The sequence below is a fragment of the Cricetulus griseus genome, chromosome 3 (assembly GCF_003668045.3).
Source record: "Cricetulus griseus strain 17A/GY chromosome 3, alternate assembly CriGri-PICRH-1.0, whole genome shotgun sequence".
Classification (NCBI taxonomy): domain Eukaryota; kingdom Metazoa; phylum Chordata; class Mammalia; order Rodentia; family Cricetidae; genus Cricetulus; species Cricetulus griseus.
In genome coordinates, this window is record NC_048596.1 from 208104413 (window position 1) to 208128472 (window position 24060).

Below are 24060 nucleotides of genomic sequence, written 5' to 3' on the forward strand. Positions count from 1 at the left end.
GTCTCCAAAAGCCTGCTTATGGATCAGGGACAGGCAATTGGAAAACAACTGAAGATCCAATTGCTGCAAAGTCTGGGCACACAGATGCTAGCACTTAGAGACTTCTGTAAGTCTAAACATCCCCTTGTATCACTCCCTCCACATTGTTGGAAAAGTCAGTAAACTAATACATTTAATTCTACAGGTACTTACTGGAGTCCTCTGGGCACCCAGTGAGGACTTATTTCACAAATAACTAGTTGTTGTGGTGGTTATTTTTCTCCCCTTTAAGTAGATTTACATAACACTAAAATACTTCTGGATTGAGTCTGCAGACAGGGGTAGCAGAAGAAGGGACATGTCACTGTCTTAGAATGCTTGGAGGCACAAAGATAAGGTGCAGACTCCCTTCACGATCAGCCTCATGTTACTACTGGGCAAACATAATTAACAGACAACGTGTAAAACAGTACAAAAAATGGTGCAAGGAAGAAGAATGATTGGGGCCAGATTTTTTAAAAGCTATGTATAAGATTCTAGGATTTAACTGGGTTGGGAGTAAAGGCATGCACTCATGAGGCAGAGACTGGCAGATCTCTGAGTTCAAGGACAGTCAGAGCTACACAGAGAAACTCTGTCTTGGGGAAGAAAAAAACTTATAGGATTGCTTGAAATGCCTCTAATTTATGCAGAACATTATATATCTTCACAGCCCATTTTTCTGTTGGGTTTGGTTTCTGAAATAGAAGAGCTTAGGAGTCACTTCTGGGGTGAGTGATAGCCAAAGGACTTTAAAGGAGTGATGTCATGCTAGATTTTTAAAATATTACATTGGCATTTACCTGCTTAGTAGCTAAAAAATGGCTAATGCATAGGTCTGAAGTCATAAACTATAGTATGCTGTATGATGTGAAACTTGATATGCTACTGGGTGGTCACAGATTGTCATTAGGGAGACGGTTTAAAAAAAGGCTCACCATCCTAGGCATTCAATTACAGAGTTAGAAATTAGTAACTCAAAGGGAAAAAAAAGTGAGCTTTGATATCCAGATATTTAGTTTTCCTTAATATCATCCTCCCTTGGTGTTTGTAAGCCAGTGAATGATTTTTGATGCTATACAGTGGCAGTTCTTGACAACATATATAAGAGCAAGCCACTTGTCTCTGGCACAGTGGTGGTAATTCTTTAGACTTGAACCATAGGAGTTGTCACCACTCTTGGTAGTGGCTTCCTTAGTCTTTTGGAATAATAGCTAAATGATTTATAAACTAGGACTTAAATAATCTAGAAAAAAAAATCCTACATAAAGTGTGGGTGGAGAGTCCTGTTTGTTGTTTTTTAGAGGTTTTGATTTTCATTCAGTTTGTGTTTGGCTCTCAGTGTAGAAGACAAAGCAGTAAGCCTAGAGGTGTGTGACTCTGAAGACAGAACCTAGAAAAAGTGTTCATTCTTTAGGAAGTCCAGGCCTTGCTTTATGCAGCTGTCTGTGCGGCCTCTGCTGGTGAAGACACTCGGTAAATGATTGCTTATGGTTCCTCTGTCAGCTTTTAGTTTGGACGCTGAGCAGCCTGATTACGATCTGGATTCTGAAGATGAAGTGTTTGTGAATAAACTGAAGAAGAAAATGGACATCTGCCCATTGCAATTTGAGGAGATGATTGACCGTCTGGAAAAAGGCAGTGGTCAGCAGGTACAACTTCATTTCTGTATGTCTATTATAATAATGCCTATATTATGTGAAATCATGCAGTGTTGAGGAGGGATGAGCCAGCAGACTCCGGAACTGAAAGCATGAATTTACATCTCCTTGTGTTATCCTGTATCATTTTGAGCAGTATATTTGAGTTTTTTGTGCCTCCGTCACCCCAGCTGTATGTTGAGATAAAATAATAGACTGGAGGTGATGTGTTGATCACTTTTGATCCTACCACTTGGAAGGCAGAGACAGGTGGGTGGATCTCGGTGAGTTAAAGGTCAGCCAAGGCTACATGGTAAGACCCTGTCTCCAAAACAATAATAAACAAAAAAGTCTTCAACTGCCATTTGTGTATTTGGTGAGCAGGTAAAATATTACTAATATCAAGTCCTACCGTCAGGAAATACAGCAAACTGTATGCTCTGTGAAATTTGATCGTTGTAAAGATCGTTGAACGCACTAGGGCTGGAGATGGGGCTCAATTAGTACAATACCTGCCTAGCGTGCACATTGGGCTTGCTCCCCAGTCCCATGTAAACCAAGTGTGGTGATGTACACTCAGCACTTAGGAGGTGGTAGGAAGATCGGAAGTTCTAGGTCATCCTCACAAGTTCAAGACTAACCCTGTTTAAAACATTCTGTCAATACTATTGTTGGCTTGATTGTTGTTATTTAAATGAAGAATGGTTTTGAGTCCTTGTATATGTATTTTATGAAAGTGACATAATGGTTTTACATTTAGCCAGTCAGTCTGCAGGAAGCCAAACTACTACTAAAAGAAGATGATGAGTTAATTAGAGAAGTTTATGAATACTGGATTAAAAAGAGGAAAAACTGTCGAGGGCCATCACTTATCCCATCGGTAAAACAGGAAAAGCGAGACGGTTCTAGCACAAATGATCCTTACGTGGCTTTTAGAAGACGAACTGAAAAAATGCAAACTCGAAAAGTAAGTGAATTTTTACATTTTTAAGAAAAATTGTAGTTCTTAATTTTATGACTTAATCTGTGCTTTCATATAACAGTCCTTAAAATTATACTAGAGGGGTTGCCCAGTGGTTCAGAGCACTTATTTCTCTATCAGAGGACAGTGTTATGATTCTGGTACCCATATCAGACACCTGTGACTCCTGCTCCAAAGTATTCAGTGCCACTCCTTTCTGGCCACTGTATACACACACACACACACACACACACACACACACACACACACACACACACACACACAGAGAGAGAGAGGAGAGAGAGAGAGAGAGAGAGAGAGAGAGAGAGAGAGAGAGAGAGAGACCTTTTAATTACAATGGAAAATATTAAAATAAGTTGACCTTTAGTTTTTATGAGGGCCTTAATAGTACAAATTAATATATGTTCCCTTCCTGTGTCTTTAAACTGTAACCCTGCAAATGCATACATTCTTATCTGCACCTTGTTAGAATTGCTTCTTGAAGTTAAGCAAAACTTTATATTTTCAGAATCGCAAAAATGATGAAGCCTCATATGAAAAAATGCTTAAGCTGCGTCGGGATCTCAGCCGGGCTGTGACTATCCTGGAGATGATAAAGAGAAGGGAGAAGAGCAAACGGGAGCTACTGCACCTGACACTGGAAATTATGGAAAAGAGGTGACCCTTGTGCTTATATGCTAGGACTGCTGCCAGTCACAGCCTGTGTATTTCCTACTTATCTGTAATCACAGAAATAGTTTCTTTAGTAACAGACTGTGGTTGAACGTTGTGAAATGATATTCACAATTCTGTCTTATTTTCTCAAAGTGATTGGGCTCACTAAGAAATGTATCAGGTGTTTCTACTGAGAAATTCTTTTGTTCTTTTGAGTTCTTTCTGTGGCAGTTTGAGGCAGTGTGAAGGGGTTCATGTTGAATACTGGTTGTTTATTTGGGGTGTTTTGTAGGTTTGTGGGAGATTTTTAGTACTAGAGATGAAACCCAGGGCCTTGCACACTGTAGGCAAGCATGTTGCTAAGCACCAGATGTGCATAAATTTTAACACACTTGTTGAGGAAGAGAATGAAAGCTCCAGGTTCACACACACACACACACACACTTAAATTTCTTATGATTCTTTCAGGGAAAAAAATAGTTTTGTAGCACAGACAGCCCTAATTAGCGGAGGTCCCTTGACACTACTTGAGGCATCTCAGCCTTAGGATCTTGCCTCTCAGTCACTGTGTTCCAAGATAAGATTACAGGGCCCAGCACCAGATGATCCAGGTGTGGTGACTCACAACTGTAGGAAGTGGTAGAGACGAGAAGATCAAAAGTTCAAGGCAGAGACTTTAAAGGCTCCAAGGTTGAGCTCTGGCTGCTCTTCCAAAGGACCTGGGTTTGATTCCCAGCACCTTCATGACATCTCACTACCTTCTGTATGTAAGTTTAGTTCCCAAGGATCCAGCATCCTCTCTGGCCTCCCTGGGCAAGGTACACACATGGTACACAGACATGCATACAGGCAAACCACCCATCTGCATTCAGTGTCACACTGAGTACATAGCATGTTGGAAGCAGCCTAGGATACATGTCTCAGAAAAAAAGTAGCTCTTAAGTAGTTTATGCGCCCCGCCCCTCCACCAGCAATAGGCACATGAGGTGACTGGGGAGGTGGATGTTGAATTCTCAGTGTTTATGGAAGCATCTCATTGTATTCTACGTACAGCTTAAGTTTCCTCTCTCTCATTTCAGATATAATTTAGGTGACTACAGTGGAGAGATCATGTCTGAGGTCATGGCACAGAGACAGCCGGTGAAGCCTACGTACGCCATTCCCATCATCCCCATCACTAACAGCAGTCAGTTCAAACACCAGGAGGTCACGGATGGGAAGGAGTTCAAAGTTCATAAGGTGATTAGGGCTTGGTAACAGTAGCATCCAGTAAACAGGAGAAATAAGTAAATTCTACTGCAAGGTGGAAAGAAAACTAGCTTTTCCTGACAGTTTCATTCCTCCTTCTCTTACTGCCCCACAAGACCAGGAAAGGCCTTGTTCTGGGTCTGATAAAGGAGGGCTTTGCTAATAGGGGATATGAGATGCACTAAAATTTTAATGGGATTTTTTTCCCCTCGTTTTAATATTGAAGTCTGTGGTCCACCTGTCTGAAATGTGTGGCCTTACAGATCACTTCAGAAATCTTTGATTTTTATATTTCAGGATTTAACTCAGATTCTAATTACACAACATTGTTTTCTTTCTGTATGTTCCAGAAACATGAGCCATATATTTGGATCTGGTTTACCATTAAGACAGAGTAATTATGGCAGGGTGGTGGTGTCGCACATCTTTAATCCCAGCACTTGGGAGGCAGAGACAGGCAGATCTATTGAGTTTGATGCCAGCCTGGTCCACAGAGTGAGTTCCAGTACAGCCAGGCCTAAACAGAGAAACCCTGTCTCGGAAATGGGGGGTGGGGGGGAAGACAGAGTAATTAATGGAATATTCCTGTTATCTTGAGCATTTTTTAACTTTAATTTTCATTTAAATTTTTTTGTTGTTGGGCTGGAGAGATGGGTCAGCAATTAGAGCACACTGCTCTTACAGAGGACCTGGGTTTAGTTCCCAGCACCTATATCAGATGCTTTACAACTCTGTAGTTCCAATTCAGGTGACCTGATAATTATCTGGCCTTGAAGGCACCTACATGCATATACACACATACACACACTTTTTTAAAGTCTTTTAAGCGTATGTTTGTTTTGAACAGAGAAAATGTAGATTGTTAGGAAAAACTGAGAATGATCCTCTGAGCGTGGGAGGGACCACCAGGAAGGAAACCTGGGCCTTTTTAAATAGTTTAAGCAGTTGACTCCCCAGCTGATAATTAACTAAACTTACTAACAGGGGCTGCAGCTTGTAGAATGTGGCTTCTGGTGTGTAACTGATCCCTGTCTGTGTTGCAGCAGGATAAGGCTGATCTTACTCGTCCAAAGCGCAAATACGAGAAGAAGCCCAAAGTCCTCCCATCGTCTGCCGCCACTCCTCAGCAGCCAAGCCCTGCTGCGCTGCCAGTCTTCAGTGCTAAAGACTTAAACCAGTATGACTTCCCCAGCTCAGATGAAGAGCCTCTGTCCCAGGTAAACAGAAGACCAGCCCCCTGCATACAGAAGAGGAGTATAGGAGCCTGTTTGACCTCTCGTTGTTTTATTTCAAGGTTTTGTCTGGCTCTTCGGAAGCTGAGGAAGAGAATGACCCTGATGGTCCTTTTGCTTTCCGTAGGAAAGCAGGCTGTCAGTACTACGCTGTAAGTGTCAGACTTTCTTTGTAAAGAACAAAAGACAGATAAACTGGCAAAATACAATAATTTGGATTTTTTTTTTAAGCCTCATTTAGACCAAACTGGCAATTGGCCCTGGACTAGCCCTAAAGATGGAGGATTGGGGGATGTTCGCTATAGATACTGCTTAACAACGCTCACCGTACCCCAGAGGTGTCTTGGATTTGCACGAAGACGGGTTGGGCGCGGTGGAAGGTAATGCGCTTCTGCTTTCCTTGCATCGCATGCTTTTAGGCACTGAAATCAAAGTTTGAACTGGGGCCTTCCTTGTGAACAGACTCTAGTGACTCCAGCTTGCTGTGCTGAACCGGTTTGTCTGTATGCTCCCACTCAACTTTCTCACCAGCCTCACCCACTATGTAGTTCTTGCTAATGGACCCCATATAGGTTCTTTTCTCCCCAAACTTCTTAACATCTAAACTAAGTTATCACAGGATAAAACCCTAAGAAAGGACAAGTGTAAATTGTGTTTACTCACTCAGGATTTGGTTCAGGAAACTACAAAAAAAGTCATTGAAATCTGGGGAAAAGTTGACATTAACTACTTCAGTGATTAACTCTTCTGTTCATGGCCTCGGTTTGTCAGGATACGGTTCTTGGGTCTGAAGTAGAATACCTTCATACGTATAGAGGAGGAGAGAAGGAACTGCAAAGCACAGGAAATGTTGGTTGAAAGACAATTTGAAAAAAAGAACTTTTATCCAGCATTGAGATTTGAGGCTAAAAGAACCAGAGCCAGCAAGATGGCTCAGTGGGAAGAGGCATTTGCCACCAAGATGACAGCCTGAGTTCTATTCCCAGTGCCCACAAGGTGGAAGGAGAGAACCGACTCTTGAAGTTTGTCCTCTGACCTCTGCATGCGTGCTGTGCCATGTGCCAAGTGCCATGTGCCATGTACACACTCTGTGTAAAGAGCCAAGTACTGCAATGATGAACTTTATGGCTTTTAAATATGCAGTATACTTTTATTCAGCTTTTGGGGCTTTCGGGAAAGGAAAAAAACCTCTTTGATGTAATCTCTGACATCTGCTCCTTGTGCAGGGTCCTGCTGGACAGAGCGCATTCAGACTATGACAGTATGTTTCACCACCTGGATTTGGACATGCTTTCCTCACCACAACCTTCTCCAGTCAATCAGTTTGCCAATACCTCAGAAACCAATACCTCGGACAGATCTTCCTCTAAAGACCTCAGTCAGATACTAGTCGATATCAAATCATGTAGATGGCGGCACTTTAGGCCTCGGACACCATCCCTACATGACAGTGACAGTGATGAACTCTCCAGTAGAAAATTACATAGGAGTATAAATCGAACAGGAACAGCACAGCCTGGGACCCACACATGCAGTACCTCCACGCAGAGTAAAAGTAGCAGTGGCTCCGCACACTGTGGTACGTTCATTTGTAGCATCCATTGCTATGTCTGTATCAGGGTGGGGTCATCCATCTTGTTGAGGATGTGGTGGTCTATTGCACCCATAGTGAGATGTCTTAACTATTTCTTTGAATTCTTCTTAGTAGTATGTTGCTATGTGACTTTGTGTGTATGTATCCTTTCTTAACCACAGTCATAAAGAGATGGTATGTTACTATATATTTAATGTTTAATTTGTTACTCTTTGAGGCAGCCCATGAACCACGAGACTCTTTAATTTTCAAGTAATAAGAAAATAAAAGGGATCCAGGTTGTTGGCGGTATGTACTTGAACACCTAATCTGTTCTACACATAACATATATATAGTTACACATAACATACGCTGACGTAGTCATTCAGAGTACATGCAAGAGAAACTGAGTTTTAATACTTTGGAAACATTTTTAGATAATACCTACTTTGGTGTGCTTTGACTAAAATACTAAAAATACTGCAATACTCTTGGCTTTCTTTTTTAAATCATTGAGTCCACATTTTCCAAATTGTATAAAATTATAGAAGTTCCCTATCCAGATGGCTTGGCTGGTAGAGGTGCTTAACCAAGCCTGACAATCTTGAGTTCAGGCCCCAAGACCCACACAGTAGAAGGAAAGAACCCATTGGTTCAGGTTGTCTTCTGGCCTGCATACATGTGTGCATACATACACACAAGTATATGAATATAATAAATGAATAAATAGTTTGTTTATTTGTGATTTTTAAGACAGGGTCTTACTATGAATCCCTGGCTGTCCTGGAACCCATTTTGTAGACCAGGCTGACCTCAAATTCACAAAGATCTGCCTGAGTACCAGGGTTAAAGACATGTGCCACCATGCCTGATTTATGTTTAAAAATATCTTTAAATTACATTGTTAAAGCTCTTCTAGGTTAATTTTAATAGTTTCTTTTTTTTTCTTTCTTTCTTTCTTTTTTTTTTTTAGGATTGCTTCCCTAATTACCTATTTTAGTTACCATTAAAGTGCTTTCTAAGCATGAGAATTTGTTGTACCTTCGGAAACCTTCAGAAAATGCTTCATAAACTAATTTACCTGTTAGTTACAAAATCAGTAATTTCTATGAACTGACCAAACTTGAGAATCAATTGGAAATCTGTTTCTGGGGCTTGATTGACTGTACTTCCACTAACTGTGGTGACTGTGTCTCTATCCATATAGTCCTTACCATCAGGCTGAACTGCTGTTCGGTGTGGAGCCCTAAACAAGCACCAGTGTAAATTTTTAATCGTTGCCCAAAATTAGTTGTTAAGATGTATAAAAATTTTTGAGACCTTATAGAGAAAATAGCCATGTTCCATCAATCCACATCATGTCACCTCCTAAAGTACAGACATTGAAGCATGTAACAGACCTCCAGATATTTCATTATGACTGTTTTAGGTAAGGTAGTTTGCAGGCACATTACTTATATAGACATGTTGGTGTCAGTTGCAGAGCTTTCTGGTTTGTTTGTCAGCTGTCATTGAAAGGTGAGCATTAGCAACAGTTGGCCCAAAAAACGCTTAATAATCATGTAACTTTTCATCTAAATCACTGTTTGACAATGGAGCTTTTTAAATGCTGTGTTTATTTTCGTATATACTTAGAGAATAAAAGCCAACAGACTGCAGAGTGACACTCTGCTTTCCTACTTGTGAATATTCATGAGATCTTGAAGCTTTCTCTATGGCTTTGTAAATTATGTCATGTGCACCATAGTGAGTTCAGCTAACAGCCCCCGAATTCCTAAAAGAAAATCTAGCTATTGGCATGTTACATGGGAGTTGAAGCACATTTCTCCTTAAAGAAAGCATTCTCTAGAGGCACCAAAATCAGACGAGGTCTCACTTGAAGTTGGCCTGCAGAGTTCAGATACTACCTTATAGGCCAGTCATCTCATTCCATCACACTTGTGGTTTGTTTTTTTTGTTTTGTTTTTTTTTTTTTTTTTAATTTTTCCTTCACACCATGGCCCCCAGATGTAAACCACATTTGGTACCAAAAAAGCCTGATTTGGTTGATGCCAGAGGAAGCATTGGCTATACTAAGATGATTAAGTCTCACCAAGTCCTCTCCGAAGGCATTGTCAAGCTGAACTTGTGTGCTGACTTAACTATCCCGTCAGATGTGAGTCAGTTAATGCACTTCCCTGCTGCCTAAGCCAAATGATGGCTTCAAATGTGTCGCTTTTTTGATTATTCAGTTACTGATTCAGATCATTGGAATTGATGGTTACAAACAGCTCCTTTTTGAAGTAGTTATATGTGAGTTCTCATACACTCATCTTGAACAGGAAGTTCTGAATAAAGGTGCCAGGAGTCCACTCATTTCCTTGAAGAGTGCCCTCAGATGTATAGCTTGTTCCCACTACTAGGGATCTCAGTCTTGGCCATTTCACAGGCTGTGTAACCACAGAGGGTCTCCTGAGTAGGACATGTCTGATGTTAGGTAGCCTCTGTGGAGGTGTCAGTGAATCCTGTATCCCCTTTGTTCTGTGTAACAGAAGGGGATCTTGGAAAGACTTGCTGATGGGGATTTAGAATTTCTAGGGCTAGGTCTACTTACGGATAAATTATTTCTTCTTAATAATCATTAGTAAATACATGATTTGGACTGTTTCCAAATAATTTTCTAGGCTTTTAAACTATAATAGCACCTTTTCAATCAAATTTAGTGCTTGCTCAGTTAAACATTCATTTTGTGCATTTGAAATTGAAGTGATATCAAATTACCATAATTAGATGAGACCCTATTACAGGGGCTAGCAACATGGCTCAGTAGGTAACGGCACTTGCTGCCAAGCCAGCTATCTTGAGTTCTGTCCCTGGTACCCACATGGTGGAAAAAGAATCAACTCCCACACGTTGTCCTTTGTCCTCCTGGTGCACTGCACACTCTGTCTCTCTCATAGAGCGCAAGAAAGACAGAAATACACACAGTCAGAGGGAAGGAAATGTATGAGTGTATAGATGTTTCAGTAAGACTAAAGCTCTGACTACAGTGATGTGCCTTAAAATCCTAGCTCCCAGTAGAATTTCAGCATCATTGTAAGCTGTTTATCTAAACTCACACCATCTGTAAAAATCTGCTTTATTTCTGTAAGTGACAGACGTTCTGTGCATAGACTTAGTATGTTTGGCTTAATCTGTGTGTAGAAGGGACTATTCTTGTGCACTGATTCTTGTTACATTTGTAAGACTCCAGGACCCTAAGCTTTATCTAGAGGCTTTCTAATGCAGAATCTTTTCTGGAAGGTGGGCTTCTCACACAGCACCTGTAAGGTGCACAGTGAGCTCAGCAGGTGTATGTAGATGGTGCAAGGGCAGTCGCAGCCAGAGCAGCACTGGGCTAGAAAAATGTCACATTGACGTCATCCACAGCCATGTGTGCTCAGGTCTGACACAGCTTGCCATCACTTGAATTGCACACATCTTGGTTTTCAAGTTGGGTTTTAGATGGCTAAGAGCTTGGGAACAACCCCTTTGATTTCAGCTCCTTAATGCTAGAATCATTTCAATTTGTAGTTGTTTTGCTTGGGTCTTTAGTTTGTTTTTGTTGGGCTGGGGATCAAATCTAGGGTCTCCTGCATACTAGGCAAGTGCTCTACACCACTGAGCCATACCCGAAGCTTTTGTTTTAATCACTTTTTTGTTAGGTCTGTTAGAATCAGAAGTTTCTGATTCGAGGTTATGTTTTAAAACAGATTTATGGCTTTTGGTTTTTTTGTTTGTTTGTTTGTTTAATGAAATATAAATACCTTTAAATAATCCAGACTCCATTTTGAAATGGTTCATTTCTTAGTGGTATCCCCTGCACCCATTTGAGCACCTCAGTTAGATTGCTGCAGCCACAGGGATGTGTATGCCTATAGGACCTTAGACCATTCCAGACACTGGGTCAGTACATTTCCTGGTGGTGGTGATAGTAGCACACTCCTTTAATCCTAGTACTCTGAGCTCTATGAGCTCAAGGCCAGCCTGGTCTACAGAGCAAATTCCAGGACAGCCAGAGCTGTTACACAGAGAAACCCTTCCTGGAAAAAACAGAGTAGTTTCTGACATCTGCTTGAATATTTCTGATGAGGGGAAATAGAACAGATCGATTTATTCTACATTGAAGGAGCTTGCTTAGAAAGTTTATCCATACATTGTGCCAAAAGCAGCCTTCTTGAGTTCAGACTTGTGTTTTCTTATGGGAACATGCTAAGTGTGTTCGCTCTCCACTGTCACACTGTCCTCCTAAGATCTGAAGTCACATCCCACTTCCTCCCCTAGCCTTTTATTTCACACAGTTCCCTTCCCACATACATTCTTGCTGGCCAGGTGCCCTGCCTGTGAGGATTTCTTTAAGCATTTTATTCATGCAGGTGAATAATTAAGGCTTTTATTATATCTTGTAAACTCCAAATCCAAAGCTGTTTTTCTCTGTTTGGTGGTGGTGGTGGTTGTCTTCCATCTGCTTTTTGACTCGAGGACCTCAGTCTTCATCTCCAGTATGAGGTTATAGGAGGAAGTTAGGTACAAAGGATCTCACCTGACCACAGCCCTTGTGGTTCTGCAAAGCAGTTGTGATTCTAGATTTGATTGGTTGACTCCCCTACCCTCCCACGCCCCCACCCCCGTTTGTGAGTTAAATTTGACTGCTGCACTTTATCTGAAGTAGATGTATAGCTGAAAATGTTCTACCTTGATGCCCCAGTTCATTAGACATTTCAGAAAGTTGGCCGCTTTCACTTTATTCCATGGAGCATTTGGTTAGACCTTGGAGTTGGAATGGACCGGTGACCTTGAATGCTTCTACAGTCTCTGTGATGGATGAGAATATAAAACCCAGTTCACATTTTAATTATCCACATTTACTACCTTATCTTTGTACAAACTCACATCCTTTAATTCTATTTCTGAGAGGGAGCTAAGAGGACTTTGGCAGTCACCTCGTTTAATCCTTGTCACATTTAAATGAAGACACTGAACCACAAAGGGTGGCATGCTCTTTGAAGCACTGTTTGTGATAGGCTTTTATCTCTTCGCTGCCAGCCTGTTTGTTGCTCTGTTAATTACAGATCATTTACCAGAAACATCCAGGCCAGATTTTACAACTAGTCTCCAGTCAGAATAGCTCCAATAAGAAACAGCCTTCTCAGATGGAGTTGACTGGCTGTGGGTTAAATGTTGTGTCTTTATCTCTGCATCCTCATCAGCAGGAAACAGATGTTAAAATGAGATTGACACACCAGCAGAAACTGGGGTGAACTTGATTTAACTAGGGCAAAGGTATGTGGAAGTTTATCAAAGTTGGTTCCCAGTTAATTACCACTAGATGCTTAACTAAAACACAAATGTCAAAGATACACAAAAGAATTTTACAGGGAAAAGACATTGTTATTTTTATGAGCATTTCTGTTTACTTTCACTCATGAAAGAGGTCGAGTGAATGCTGAATTACGATTTTTCTAAGTATGACCTGGCCCTTCTAGAAATATTTTTTTTTTAATTACTAAATATTCCCTATTGGAAAAGCAAAGGCTGGGGTGGCACATTTGCTTTTAGGAAGTTAAAGTATAACTTTCAAACACATTGGTTAAAAAATAGCTAATTAAGTATCTTAAGGTGTTTAAACAGTTGTTTTATGGAAAATAATTATGTTAACTATGAACCTTTATTCCGAGCAGCATTCATTTTGTAGGTTTTTTTCAATGGTTCTGACCCAATCACTTCTGTTACATGATGTATACATGACAAGAAATTACTTATGTCTTATTTGGGGAACATCCTAGTATCAATAACTCTCCCATAGAGTTTGATCTGTAGATTACAAACAGGAAAACAGATAACCAATTAAATGGTGCTGTCACACACATAGAAGAGGAGACTCAATGGGAGTATTTCCCAGTGAGAAGGTACTTTTTTGCCCATGTGGTCCACGAACTTAGTTTAGTTCAAAGATGTGTGTAGGTGCTAATAGTTGGACAGGGCTTTCTCAAGCTCTTGACTTTGGGTCCGTTCAAAATGTGATGGGGGTGTTAGCTGTTGTATAGTAGTAGTAGACAGAAATGGGATCCTGAGCAGTAGTAAAGATTCCCCCCTAAGTTACAGGTGAAAATTAGAAAACTTGATGGGCCTGGCTGATGTTCCAACTAAAAGAGACATTATAGCAGATCAGGGAGGTGTTTAAAAACTGCAAACTGGAGCTCAAGGAACTTCGAATAAGCAGTTGGTGCCCTGGCACCTGGGGATATGTGCTAAACTTTTTTTTTTTTTTCCTTAAAATAACTTTACTCAGACAGGAAAGGTTTCTTAAGGAAGCCCTTGCAGTCAGGTGATTCTAGGGTTATGTGCTTTTCTTTTTCTTTTCTTTTTTCTTTTTCTTTTTTTTTTTTTGTTTGTTTGTTTGTTTTTGTGCCCCCCCCTTTTTTTTAAAAAAAAAAATAAACTGGCCAAAGGAAAAGAATAAAGAAACAGGTTTCCTTTTTAAAACTGCACACACTTTTTGGGGTAATAAATGAACATTTTTTTGTTTGTCTTTTTTAGAACTGAGCTCTCCATAGACACACATAAATAGCATAACACAGTGTCTTTCCTCAGTCATCACTCTGTACAGTAATCAGCATAACTCCGTTCTTATTGACTGGATTTTGTCCAGGTGGGTTAATTGGGTGGGGAAAATTCATTGACTTAACATTGGAACTTCTTTTCTTCCTGTTAAACTTAAAAGATTAGGCTTTTTTTTTTTTTTTTAAGTCATAAGCTATCAGATTTACCTTTTATTAGAGGAAACCTTTCTAATGACTAAAATAAGAAGCTATGTAGACATTAGAAGCGTATGCACACAGCGCTCTTGGGAAGGCCTGGGTGCCTTGGCGTGGCGATCTGGGTAAACTAGAAGTGTAATGGTGGTCACCAGGTTTCACCTCACGCTCAGTAAGAAGTGCGTCTCCAAGCCTGTGGACTGAGAATACAAGAGCACTTCCTACACTGTCCAGCACAAGTGCCACAGCTTTAGAAAAGCAGCAGTTTCCTGTGTTTAATTCGGGAAGCTTCGTTTTCCTTTTCTTTTCTTTTCTTTTCTTTTTTTTTTTTTTTTCCCTTTAAATTGGAGCCACTTTTGTTAATTGTGGCGGGAAAGGCTGGGGTTTCCATCTAGAAGTGATCTCTAGCAGGATCATGCCTATCCTATCCTAATGCTTCAATTTTGCACAAAGCCACCCTTTTCTAATGCTGGATTTTTTTAGTGTTGTAAGATGTCTGTGGTGTCTGTGCATTTTTGTGAATCATCTCCCTGTTTTATGTTCAGCATTTACAGCCGAACAATACCAGCAACACCAGCAGCAACTGGCACTCATGCAGCAGCAGCAGCTTGCACAAACTCAACAACAGCAAGCAAATAGTAATTCCTCCACCGCCGCGCCACAGGTGAGGGCCTTGTGTGTCTTATGATCATCCCTCATTGTTTCCCACCAGAGTTCATCTCTAATTACCAAGTGTTGTCATAGAGCCTTGCATCTAACCAGCAGAAAAGTGGCTTTGGCCTGAATATACAGGGTTTAGAAAGAACACTCCAGGTGAGTATGGGAGCTGTCCCTTCTGCTGCCTATTGTACAAAGTAACATAAGAACATAGTTCCCTTAGCTGTGAAGTTGCTGCCGACTGACCTGTAGTCTGTAATGGCGCTGTCCGAAGCCTAAAGCCCCATGCACCTCACTCTCCAGTTTCAGAATTAAACCCAAACCTGTTCTACTCTTTTAAAACACTTGTAAATTTAAAGCTTGGAAAAATATCTGCTGTATGGATAGATTTGGGACTGAAGATTGAGAATTGAGTCTTTTCAGCATCTTAAGGGAATTTCACAAATTTTTAAATTAAATTATGTTATCTTACTTTTTTATTGAGGGATGATTGTCTTACTATCTAAAGATGTCTGTGATTGTGTAGTGGTTGGGTATGAGCAGGGAGGGAGGACAATAGAGGTTACACAGAAGCTTCATATTTGCCTTATGTTTGTCCAGCATTGAACTATTTGAGAAATATATTTCTAACCTCCCAGTTAGAACTTTCTGCTGTTGTCACATTCTGTACTACAGGGTTAATTTTGATAATTGACTTGTGTATTCTATAGTATCTTATAGGAAGGTCAAAACGTATAAGCCTTTAAATTAGTGAACTTTTCTGTCGGTAAGAAGAGACTCAGGTTTCAGTGGCCGGCCGGCCGGCCAGCTTTTAAAATGCTACTGAAGCTGACTTTGGTACACCTGTGTGTCTTAATGCTGATCCAAGACTGATACACTAATGGCTTTTCTTTTGTTTTCTCCTTCCAGGGTTTTGTTTCTAAGACTTTGGATTCTGCTAGTGCGCAGTTTGCTGCTTCTGCTTTGATGACGTCAGAACAGCTGATGGGATTCAAGATGAAGGATGATGTGGTGCTTGGGATTGGGGTGAATGGCGTCCTTCCAGCCTCAGGTGAGGATAGAGACATCTCCGTGGCCCTGTGGTTTTGCTGTGCATACATATTTGTGCACATTGTGGCACAGACACAGAATGCAGTGTTTACATGCTCCCTTTCTCTCCCCAGGAGTATACAAGGGCTTACACCTCAGTAGCACTACACCAACAGCGCTTGTGCATACGAGTCCGTCGACAGCAGGTTCAACTTTGTTACAGCCTTCAAATATCACACAGACTTCGGGTTCCCACAGTGCACTGAGTCATCAAGTAACTGCTGCCAATTCTGCAACAACTCAGGTTCTGTTTGGGAACAACATTCGATTAACTGTACCTTCATCAGTCCCCACTGTAAACTCTATCGCCCCAATAAATGCACGACATATACCTAGGACTTTAAGTGCTGTTCCGTCATCTGCCTTAAAGCTGGCTGCCGCGGCAAACTGTCAAGTTTCCAAGGTCCCCTCATCATCCTCTGTAGATTCAGTTCCAAGGTGAGTAGTTATTCTAAGTTTAAAATGTTAGGAAAGAGCCCATTCCTTAGAGTGGGATGCCATGCACAGTGGCAGTAGGACCACAATATAATCCCCAGTACATGAGTTAGCTTGTTGGAGCCCACTCCCCCAACCTATTGTGCTGGTCTATGTTCACTCCTCATGGGAACCCTTACCCGAGAGGAGGAGTGGACTGGGGGTGGGTTAGGGAGGCCGTCGAGGGCAGGGAGGTGGGAGGGAGAACTGTGATTGGAATGCAAAATGAAATTAAAAAAATTTTTTTTTTAGATGGAAAAAAAAAAATGTTTGAAAAGTAAGACATCTAACTTCAGCCTTCTGGAGTGGCTGTCCCCGAGTTTTCTCTGCTTTTCCTTCCATGTATTCAAAATGTGTAGATATAAGAAACCCTCGTTTATTTAAAAACTGAGCATGTGGATGCTGTAATTCTGTCAGTTGAATTCAGTTTTAGTTGAGAATGAGCCAGTCCACTGAGATAGTGATAGTTATGTGACTTGGGCCTCATACATATGTTTTGTCAGCATGTATGTCTGTGTCAGGGAGTCAGATCTTGGAGTTACAGAAAGTTGCTAGCTGCCATGTGGGTGCTTGGAATTGAACCCTATCTGATCCTCTGGAAGAGAGCAGTCAGTGCTCTTAACTCCCAGGGTCTCCCTCTCTTAATGCAGCAATAACTTACTTAGAATGTTCTCACTCTTCCCCAGCCTTTGGGTGGAAGGTGTTCTCTTTAGGATGTTTGTGTTGCTGGTTTTGTCTGTAGTTTACTGTGTGAGCAGAATTGGTAAACCTTCCTGCAAGTTACTCTTAATAGTGGAAATGGCATCCTTGCCTGGTGACATTTAACTGAGGCATTGTTTCCCTGGTCACTCGCCTTCTTGAATTTCAGTAGACAGTTTAGCATTTTGTTAAGGCTGTATCACACTTTCAATATCAACTATAATTAAAACCCCACTGCTGCAAGGTACTAGGAGAAAAAGAAACAAAGACCTGCATTTTTCAGATTAGCAAGAAATAGCCTAAAATATGAAAGCTAATGTTAAGAGACGGTGCCGGTGAAAACTATTCTGGATGTATCTTAAAGCACTGTTATGTTGTCCAGTTCATTATATAGACAATGACTATCATTTGAAAACAAAGAGAAATCTTTTTACACCACAGTAATTCTGAGTATGTTCTAGAAAATATCTAATTCCACCTGGAGTAATAATTGATTGGATGAAGAAAAGGGGCATTTCTAGAAGTTGGAGTTGGCAAACGGAAATATAACGCTGGGGAAATGCAAGTGTTTAGTGGTTAACAAGTACTCGGTTTTCCTAGGGACTTAGGAAGCTTAATAGAAAAGGAATGACAGGAGGAGGGCAGACCACACAAGCAACTTGTGTTGGACCAACATTAAGATTTCTTTAGCCAAGAGTTGGGGAGTTGCAGGGAAAGCAATTTTATAGCAGCTTATTGGTAGCCTTTACTTTACACACCCACAGGTCCCTCTCTGCTCAGTACCAGTATGTATTGTTGGTCTAGTCATGGCTAATGGGTGGACTGTGGTTCCCCTTCTTCCTCCATCACCAACTGTCATGACTTTCATTGCTGTAGAATTGTACAAATATGGGAACATTTGTGGTATATGGGACTTCTCAGATCCCTGTCTCTGTTTAAAAGCAGGAAACAAATTCCTAGAGGTCAGTGGACTTTCCAAGGATCCCTGCAGACAACCCTAGTGTTCTGATTACTAGTCCTGTATCTGACTTCCTTTGTGAGGCTCATTAGGACCCAGATTTAAAGCCCTGACATCAATCAGTTGGCTCCGTGGGTAAAGGTGCTTGCCCTCAAGTCTGACAACCTGAGTTTGATTCCCTGCATCCACCTGGTAGAGGGAGAGAACCAAACCGGGCAAGATATTCCTCTGACCTCCACACTGGCGCACATAGGCACATACACAATTATATAAAGGGTTAGAGAGGGTTTGCAGCCTAGGGAGATGGGTCAGGTGGTAAGTTGCTTGACAGTATAAGCATGAGCAACTGAGTTCTGATTCCCAGAGCCCACATTTTAAAAGAAGCTATATGTAGTGTTGAGTGCCTATAACCTCCACCCTGTAGGGGGGTGCAGGAAGGGGTGGGATAGGCAAATCCCTAAAACTCCAGCCTAGCCAACTCTCTGATCTTCAGGGGAAGAGTGATAGGAAAGGAACCCAACATCTACGTTGGGTCTCCACATGCTCACGTACACATACACACACCAAAATAAGCCTTGGTGGCTTAGGGCCTCCAAGGTGGCTTAGTGGGTAAAGGTACTTGCCACCAAACCTCACAAGCTGTTTGAGCCCCAGAATCTACATGGTAGAAGAAGAACCAACTCTACAAAAGTTCAACTATGATATACTGTGATGAACCAGTTGTGTATGTACGTACACACTCAATAAATAGAAGAAGAGAAGCTGAGTGTGGAAGGCAGCTGCAGCTGTAACTTTCAGAGCTTGAGATGTTTGGATAGTTAGTATACAGATCCCTAGTCACTTGGGCTCTTCTGCAGTCTTTCAGCAGTACAGTTGGCCATGGAATTGACTGTTGACACCTGATTTCTGATTGCCTGTTTTTCATAATTGTAAAAATTCATACTTCTCTTTGCTCCACTGTCACATAAATAAAGTTTCTTGCCACCATTAAAGGTAGCTAATGCTTTTTCTTTGTTTGCTCAGTTTGTACGTGACAGTTAAGTAACTGAACTTTTATCCCAACAGGGAAAATCATGAGTCGGAAAAGCCAGCACTGAACAATATAGCAGACAACACAGTAGCAATGGAGGTGACGTAGCTCCCTGGGAGCAGGACTGCAGCCTGGGGACATGATCAGGTGCTATGCATCAGAGGCGTTGGAACGCAGGGGAGGATGGAATGCACACATGCGTTTCCATGGCAGCTGTGGGGACTCGGCAGCACTGCGCATCTCTCATGCTTCAACTTTTCTTACTGTTAATAGGAAAAAAATCAACATCTGTAAATTAAGAATACAGCAATTATCTGTATAGTACTGCATATTTGTAATACCCTTGTATATATGTTACTTGAATACAGAAATGTTCATTTGTGATGCTTTGCACTTGGGGGCGGGGGGTGGGGGGATAAACTGCAACAAGAGTGTGAGCTGTGAGCTGTGTAGCTGGTGTCATCACATCATGTGCATGGTGCGGAACCTGCTGTCTATTTATTGTGCCGTGTTTACAGGTTTTGTACACTGTACCCTCATTGGTTCCTGTGCTGTAGTAAATGTGTTAGGTAGCTGTGGACTCCTTGGTATTTTGTAAATGGTATAACATAACTTGGTTCCCTCTGGGTCCTTGAGTTTTCTGTGTATCATGTGAAAAAAAAAAAAAATGGTGACATACATACAGAATTTTACAAAAAAAAAAAAAAAAGGCATCAGTTTTTTAAAATGGGGAATGTACTGTTCAATGGGGATCTTCCTGGTCTACTACCATTAGGACGCGCAACAAGCTAAAAATGAAGTCTCTTGAACCCTCCCATCCCCGCCTGCCCGCCTGCAAGCTTGGGCGGCCCCTGGTACTTAAAGCACTAATGTTATGTTGCTGCTCTGCAAACAGCCCAGTCGTCCCATTTCCTTCCACGCCAAAAAGTGTTAAATCAAGTACGCAAATGGAGTCCTTACAACTGGAGTTTATGTTGTCTTGCCCTTTTTTTAGCACAAAAAGATGTACTTTTTTATTGTGGAATCGTTTAAAGACTTCATTCTTTACTTGTTCTTACAGAAAGGCTATAGGGGAGAAGAATGCAGTAATTGCTGTCCGTGTATCGTCATTCCAGTTTGTAAAACAGCCAGCCAGCTTTTTTCCTTTTAAGATTCTCCAGAAGGCTGCGAGGCCAGAGCCACAAATATCGGGTGCCTTCCTTTGGAAATATTTGACCTCTCTTCTGTGAAGAGAACGGTACTTACCAGACTACTACTAGTGCTTTGTCAGTACCGAAGTCTGAATGCCCAGTCCAATGGCATACGTTATCCTTAAGGTTTTTAATCCCACCTGGAAACATTGTGATAGAATTCTCACAAAATAAACCCAGGGCATTACATGTTGACAAACTAACGTACAGTGGTCTTTGGCTTTTATTTTCAACTCCAGAACTCTGTGTGACTTTGTGTTATTTCAGTAAAGGGGCTTGGTTAGAGAAGGGGGGAGGGACGGCTTCAAGTTCATGTTTTCAGTGGTTATTTTGACACGACTCTATGCCTACATCAGTGAAAGAAATCCCTGCCCTTGATTTATAATCTTGTGGAGGTAAGAGAGTAAATGAAATGAGATCTAGAATGTGTTACATCTAATGGGAAGCAACAAGGGAAAAAGGCAGGGCCCACTGAGCGAGCGTAGAAAGCCAAGGGTGTCCACCGTGTCGGGCTGGGTCACAGACCCAGCAGCTGAAGCATTTGGGCAGAGGAGAGCATCAATCCAGGGATGAGAGGTAGCAGAGAGGGGGAACAGCAGCAGTGTGTGACAAGAGAAGGGGCCTGGTGACATAGCTATGCATGCAGGCAAAAGACTCTGCCTTTCTTCTGTACAGAAAAGAGCTTCGAGCAGAAGGGGTCAGCTGCCTCAGTGTCCAGACTAGATTTCAGGGGGAGCTCCCGGTGATGATGACCAGACTGGTCCAAGGGAAAACATGAATTGGTTGGGTCTGTTTCTGTTTTTAGAGGGACCTGTTAAAAATTGTTCATTGGCCAGGTGTAGTGGCACATTTTTGTTTGGTTGGTTTTTTTGTTATTTCGAGACAGGGTTTCTCTGTGGCTTTGGAGGCTGTCCTGGAACTAGCTCTTGTAGACCAGGCTGGTCTCGAACTCACAGAGATCCACCTGCCTCTGCCTCCCGAGTGCTGGGATTAAAGGCGTGCGCCACCAATGCCTGGCTGGCACATGGTTTTAGAAGCAGAAGCAGGAGGCTCTGTAGGAGTTGAGGCCAGCCTTGTCTACAGTGAATTATAGGACAGTTGGAGATATATAGATACTGTGTCTCAAAGTAGAAAATACTTGCTGAATGAATCTGTTCAGTAAAGCACTTGAGAAGAATGACTTCAAAGAGGCAGTAAGGACAGAAGTTTGGTTCCCAGAACTCATGAACAAACCAGGTAGTGACATGTGCTTGTCATCCCAGGGCTGAAGAAGGAGGGAGAGGGGTAATGCAGCCCCAGGGCTCACTGTCCAGCTAGACCAGCCTACTCTGGAAACTAGGCAATGGGAGACTGAAAAAACAAGGTGGACCCCTCCTAAGGGAGCCCTCTGACCTCCACGTGGACATACAGACAAACTTAAGTTCAAGATATTTTACCTGAGCAGATGACCATGGTTGAACGTACTGTAAGAGGAAGTAGGTCTGGGGAATCGGGAAGGTTTGAGATACTCATTAAATGTCCAAGTCCAAGATGAGAGAGCACCACGTAGAAACCAGTGGGAGTTGGGAGGGGTTTGAGCTGGAGCTCAAACATTAATCTTTGTAGTTGAAGTTGGAGGCATAAGGTTACAAAAAGCAAGGGATATGGGAGTCTACTGCATCCATGGCGACAAGGTGGTTCTGAGTTCATTTTACCTCTAAGATAATCAATCCCCACCCTCAAATGTATAATGAGAAAGAAAAAGGTTTGTCTTTCTAGCCCAGTGTCTAGTCAGTGCTACTGAAAACCTAGTCTACAAACTGCTGGCATAAATGTGCTACAGAATAACTGAGGTCGGGGCAGTCTTTCTGAAGCGCACAGGGCAGATAGTGTGAGGCCAAGGCCTGCCTGCTGTGTCTGCAAGCAGATGCTAAGTGTCCTGGGGAACAAGGAAATGAGTCCTGGCTGGAGAGGTTGGAATGCAGCTGCGCTGGACTGCTGATTGACAGGTACTAGTCACGGTCCACACAGCATCTGTTCTGTTGCATCACAACAGGTTGTGGGAACATACAAACCAATGTGCACAGTTTTAAAAGGAGATGCCTTCAAAACAGGTTTGGGGGACCCTACACTGTGTTTTCAGTTCTTTTGCTACCAAGCTGTAATAGCATGGAATAAAGGACTGGATGACAATGACAAAAGAGCAGCTTAAACAAGAAGGCCTTAGGGAAAGTGAGAAAAGGTCACAGTGACTGGCAGTCCCAGGCTGCAACTCATTCCTGCTGGACTCCAAAGGTGGCAGTGTTTGTTGACAGCTATTCTGTGATTAGACAGAAGCAGTTTCCTTGGTAACCATCCTTACCATGGTTACCAAGGTAACCTTAGAGGACACTCACTACGCTTTGGTCCAATTGATGAACAAAACCCCCAGATACCTCACAGACACTACACTGGCTTTTTACCTAGGTAAAGAAATTGTGTTCTCTTTGGACTCCAAATTACAAAGGTTTGGGGTTTTGTTTGTGGGTCCTCTTGGGAGGGTGGGGGGTTTGCTTCGAAAATAACAGCAACAGAGGAATAGACCAACAGCACATCAACCCAACAATTGCATTATGTTCCATGTCAGGCGTCCCTGCAGGTGCTGAGAAAGGAATCAGAGCTCCAGCTCCCATGCTGCTTACATCCTGGTAGACTCCTCTTTGAGTGACAGGCGGGACGGGAGTAAGGCACTAGCCTGTTACCACTGCTGTTCATCACATTATCATCATAGTAACAGTGAAATCAGAATAATATAACACAATACTGATAACACAATGATATAATACTGAAATTACAGGCTACACGGCCGAATAAAATAGGTGATAATTCCACAATATTCTGAAGAGGTACAAAAGCTAAAAAGTGGAGAATGGTATACATTTATAATTCTATAAAAGAACAGGAAGGACCACTAGTGTTACAGAAGGCTTGCTTGATCTTTTGTGTGCAGGCAGGTGGACATGGGGTATGTATGAGTGTGGGTACATGTGTTGGGTATATATATGTGGGTATGTGTCCGTTTGTGTGTGCGAGTTGGTATGGTGTGTATATATGTGGAGTGGGTATGTGGCAGTGTGCATATACACATGGAGGCCAGAGTTCAATGTCCTCTACAGTATTTTATTATTACCATATCTGAGTGTGTGTGTGTGTATGTGTGTCTGTGTGTGTGTGTGTGTGTCATAGCATGTGCATAGAGGTTAAGAACAACTTGCAGACTAGGTCTCTCCCTGAACCAAAAACTCATGGATTGGCTAGGCTGGCAAACTCCAGGAGCCCATCTCTGCCCCACTGGCATTACAATTTTATGCCACCACATCCAACTTTGTATATGTGTGCTGGGGTTTTAAACTCACAACCTCATGCTTGCATGGAAGGCACTTTGCCGACTGAACCATCCAGCATGAGGACAGCTTTATTTTTGACCACAAATATTAGTTTCCACCCATAGTGACATTACTACAAATTTGATAGCCTCCAGGGTTCTCCAGCCAATGATAACTGAATAGAACACAATTTTTTTTTTTTTTTTGTAACTTGATTGCACCTTGTGTATGAGCCTTGTGAGTAGCAACAGTGTGTCAGGATGCCAAAGGTTGGACATACCTGGCAAAAATGTGTTCTCTCTCAGTTCTGGAAGAAGCCCTAAGTGCAGAATACATTTATTTCACTGAGCTGAAGTCAAGGTAACTGCAGTCTCACACCCCCTTTGAAGTAGCTATGGGCAGACTGCTTCACGTCTTGTCTAGCTGCTGGTGGCTAGCTGGCATCTATTTTCCCATTGCCTTCTCTGGTCTCAAGGCTCCCACTGCCTAGTCTCCC

General features: G+C 42.0%; 1 protein-coding gene across 4 annotated transcripts in view; it reads left to right on the plus strand.

Annotated features, from left to right (window-relative positions):
* Epc1 (enhancer of polycomb homolog 1) overlaps positions 1 to 20423 on the plus strand; it is a 90827-nt gene extending 70404 nt beyond the window's left edge. For 2 of the 4 annotated variants that reach the window (XM_027405478.2, XM_027405476.2), the window contains exons 3-14: positions 1525 to 1670; positions 2419 to 2625; positions 3149 to 3297; positions 4374 to 4533; positions 5586 to 5759; positions 5837 to 5926; positions 6006 to 6154; positions 7001 to 7353; positions 14669 to 14787; positions 15690 to 15831; positions 15944 to 16307; positions 19066 to 20423. In XM_027405478.2, coding sequence (XP_027261279.1) covers positions 1525 to 1670; positions 2419 to 2625; positions 3149 to 3297; positions 4374 to 4533; positions 5586 to 5759; positions 5837 to 5926; positions 6006 to 6154; positions 7001 to 7353; positions 14669 to 14787; positions 15690 to 15831; positions 15944 to 16307; positions 19066 to 19138 — 2126 coding nt within the window. In that variant the 3' untranslated portion in view covers positions 19139 to 20423. Of the gene's footprint in view, positions 1 to 1524; positions 1671 to 2418; positions 2626 to 3148; positions 3298 to 4373; positions 4534 to 5585; positions 5760 to 5836; positions 5927 to 6005; positions 6155 to 7000; positions 7354 to 14668; positions 14788 to 14867; positions 14937 to 15689; positions 15832 to 15943; positions 16308 to 19065 lie in introns of all 4 variants that reach the window. The other 2 variants (XM_035442769.1, XM_027405477.2) reach the window with 2 other exon arrangements.
* The last annotated feature ends 3637 nt before the right edge of the window (positions 20424 to 24060 follow it).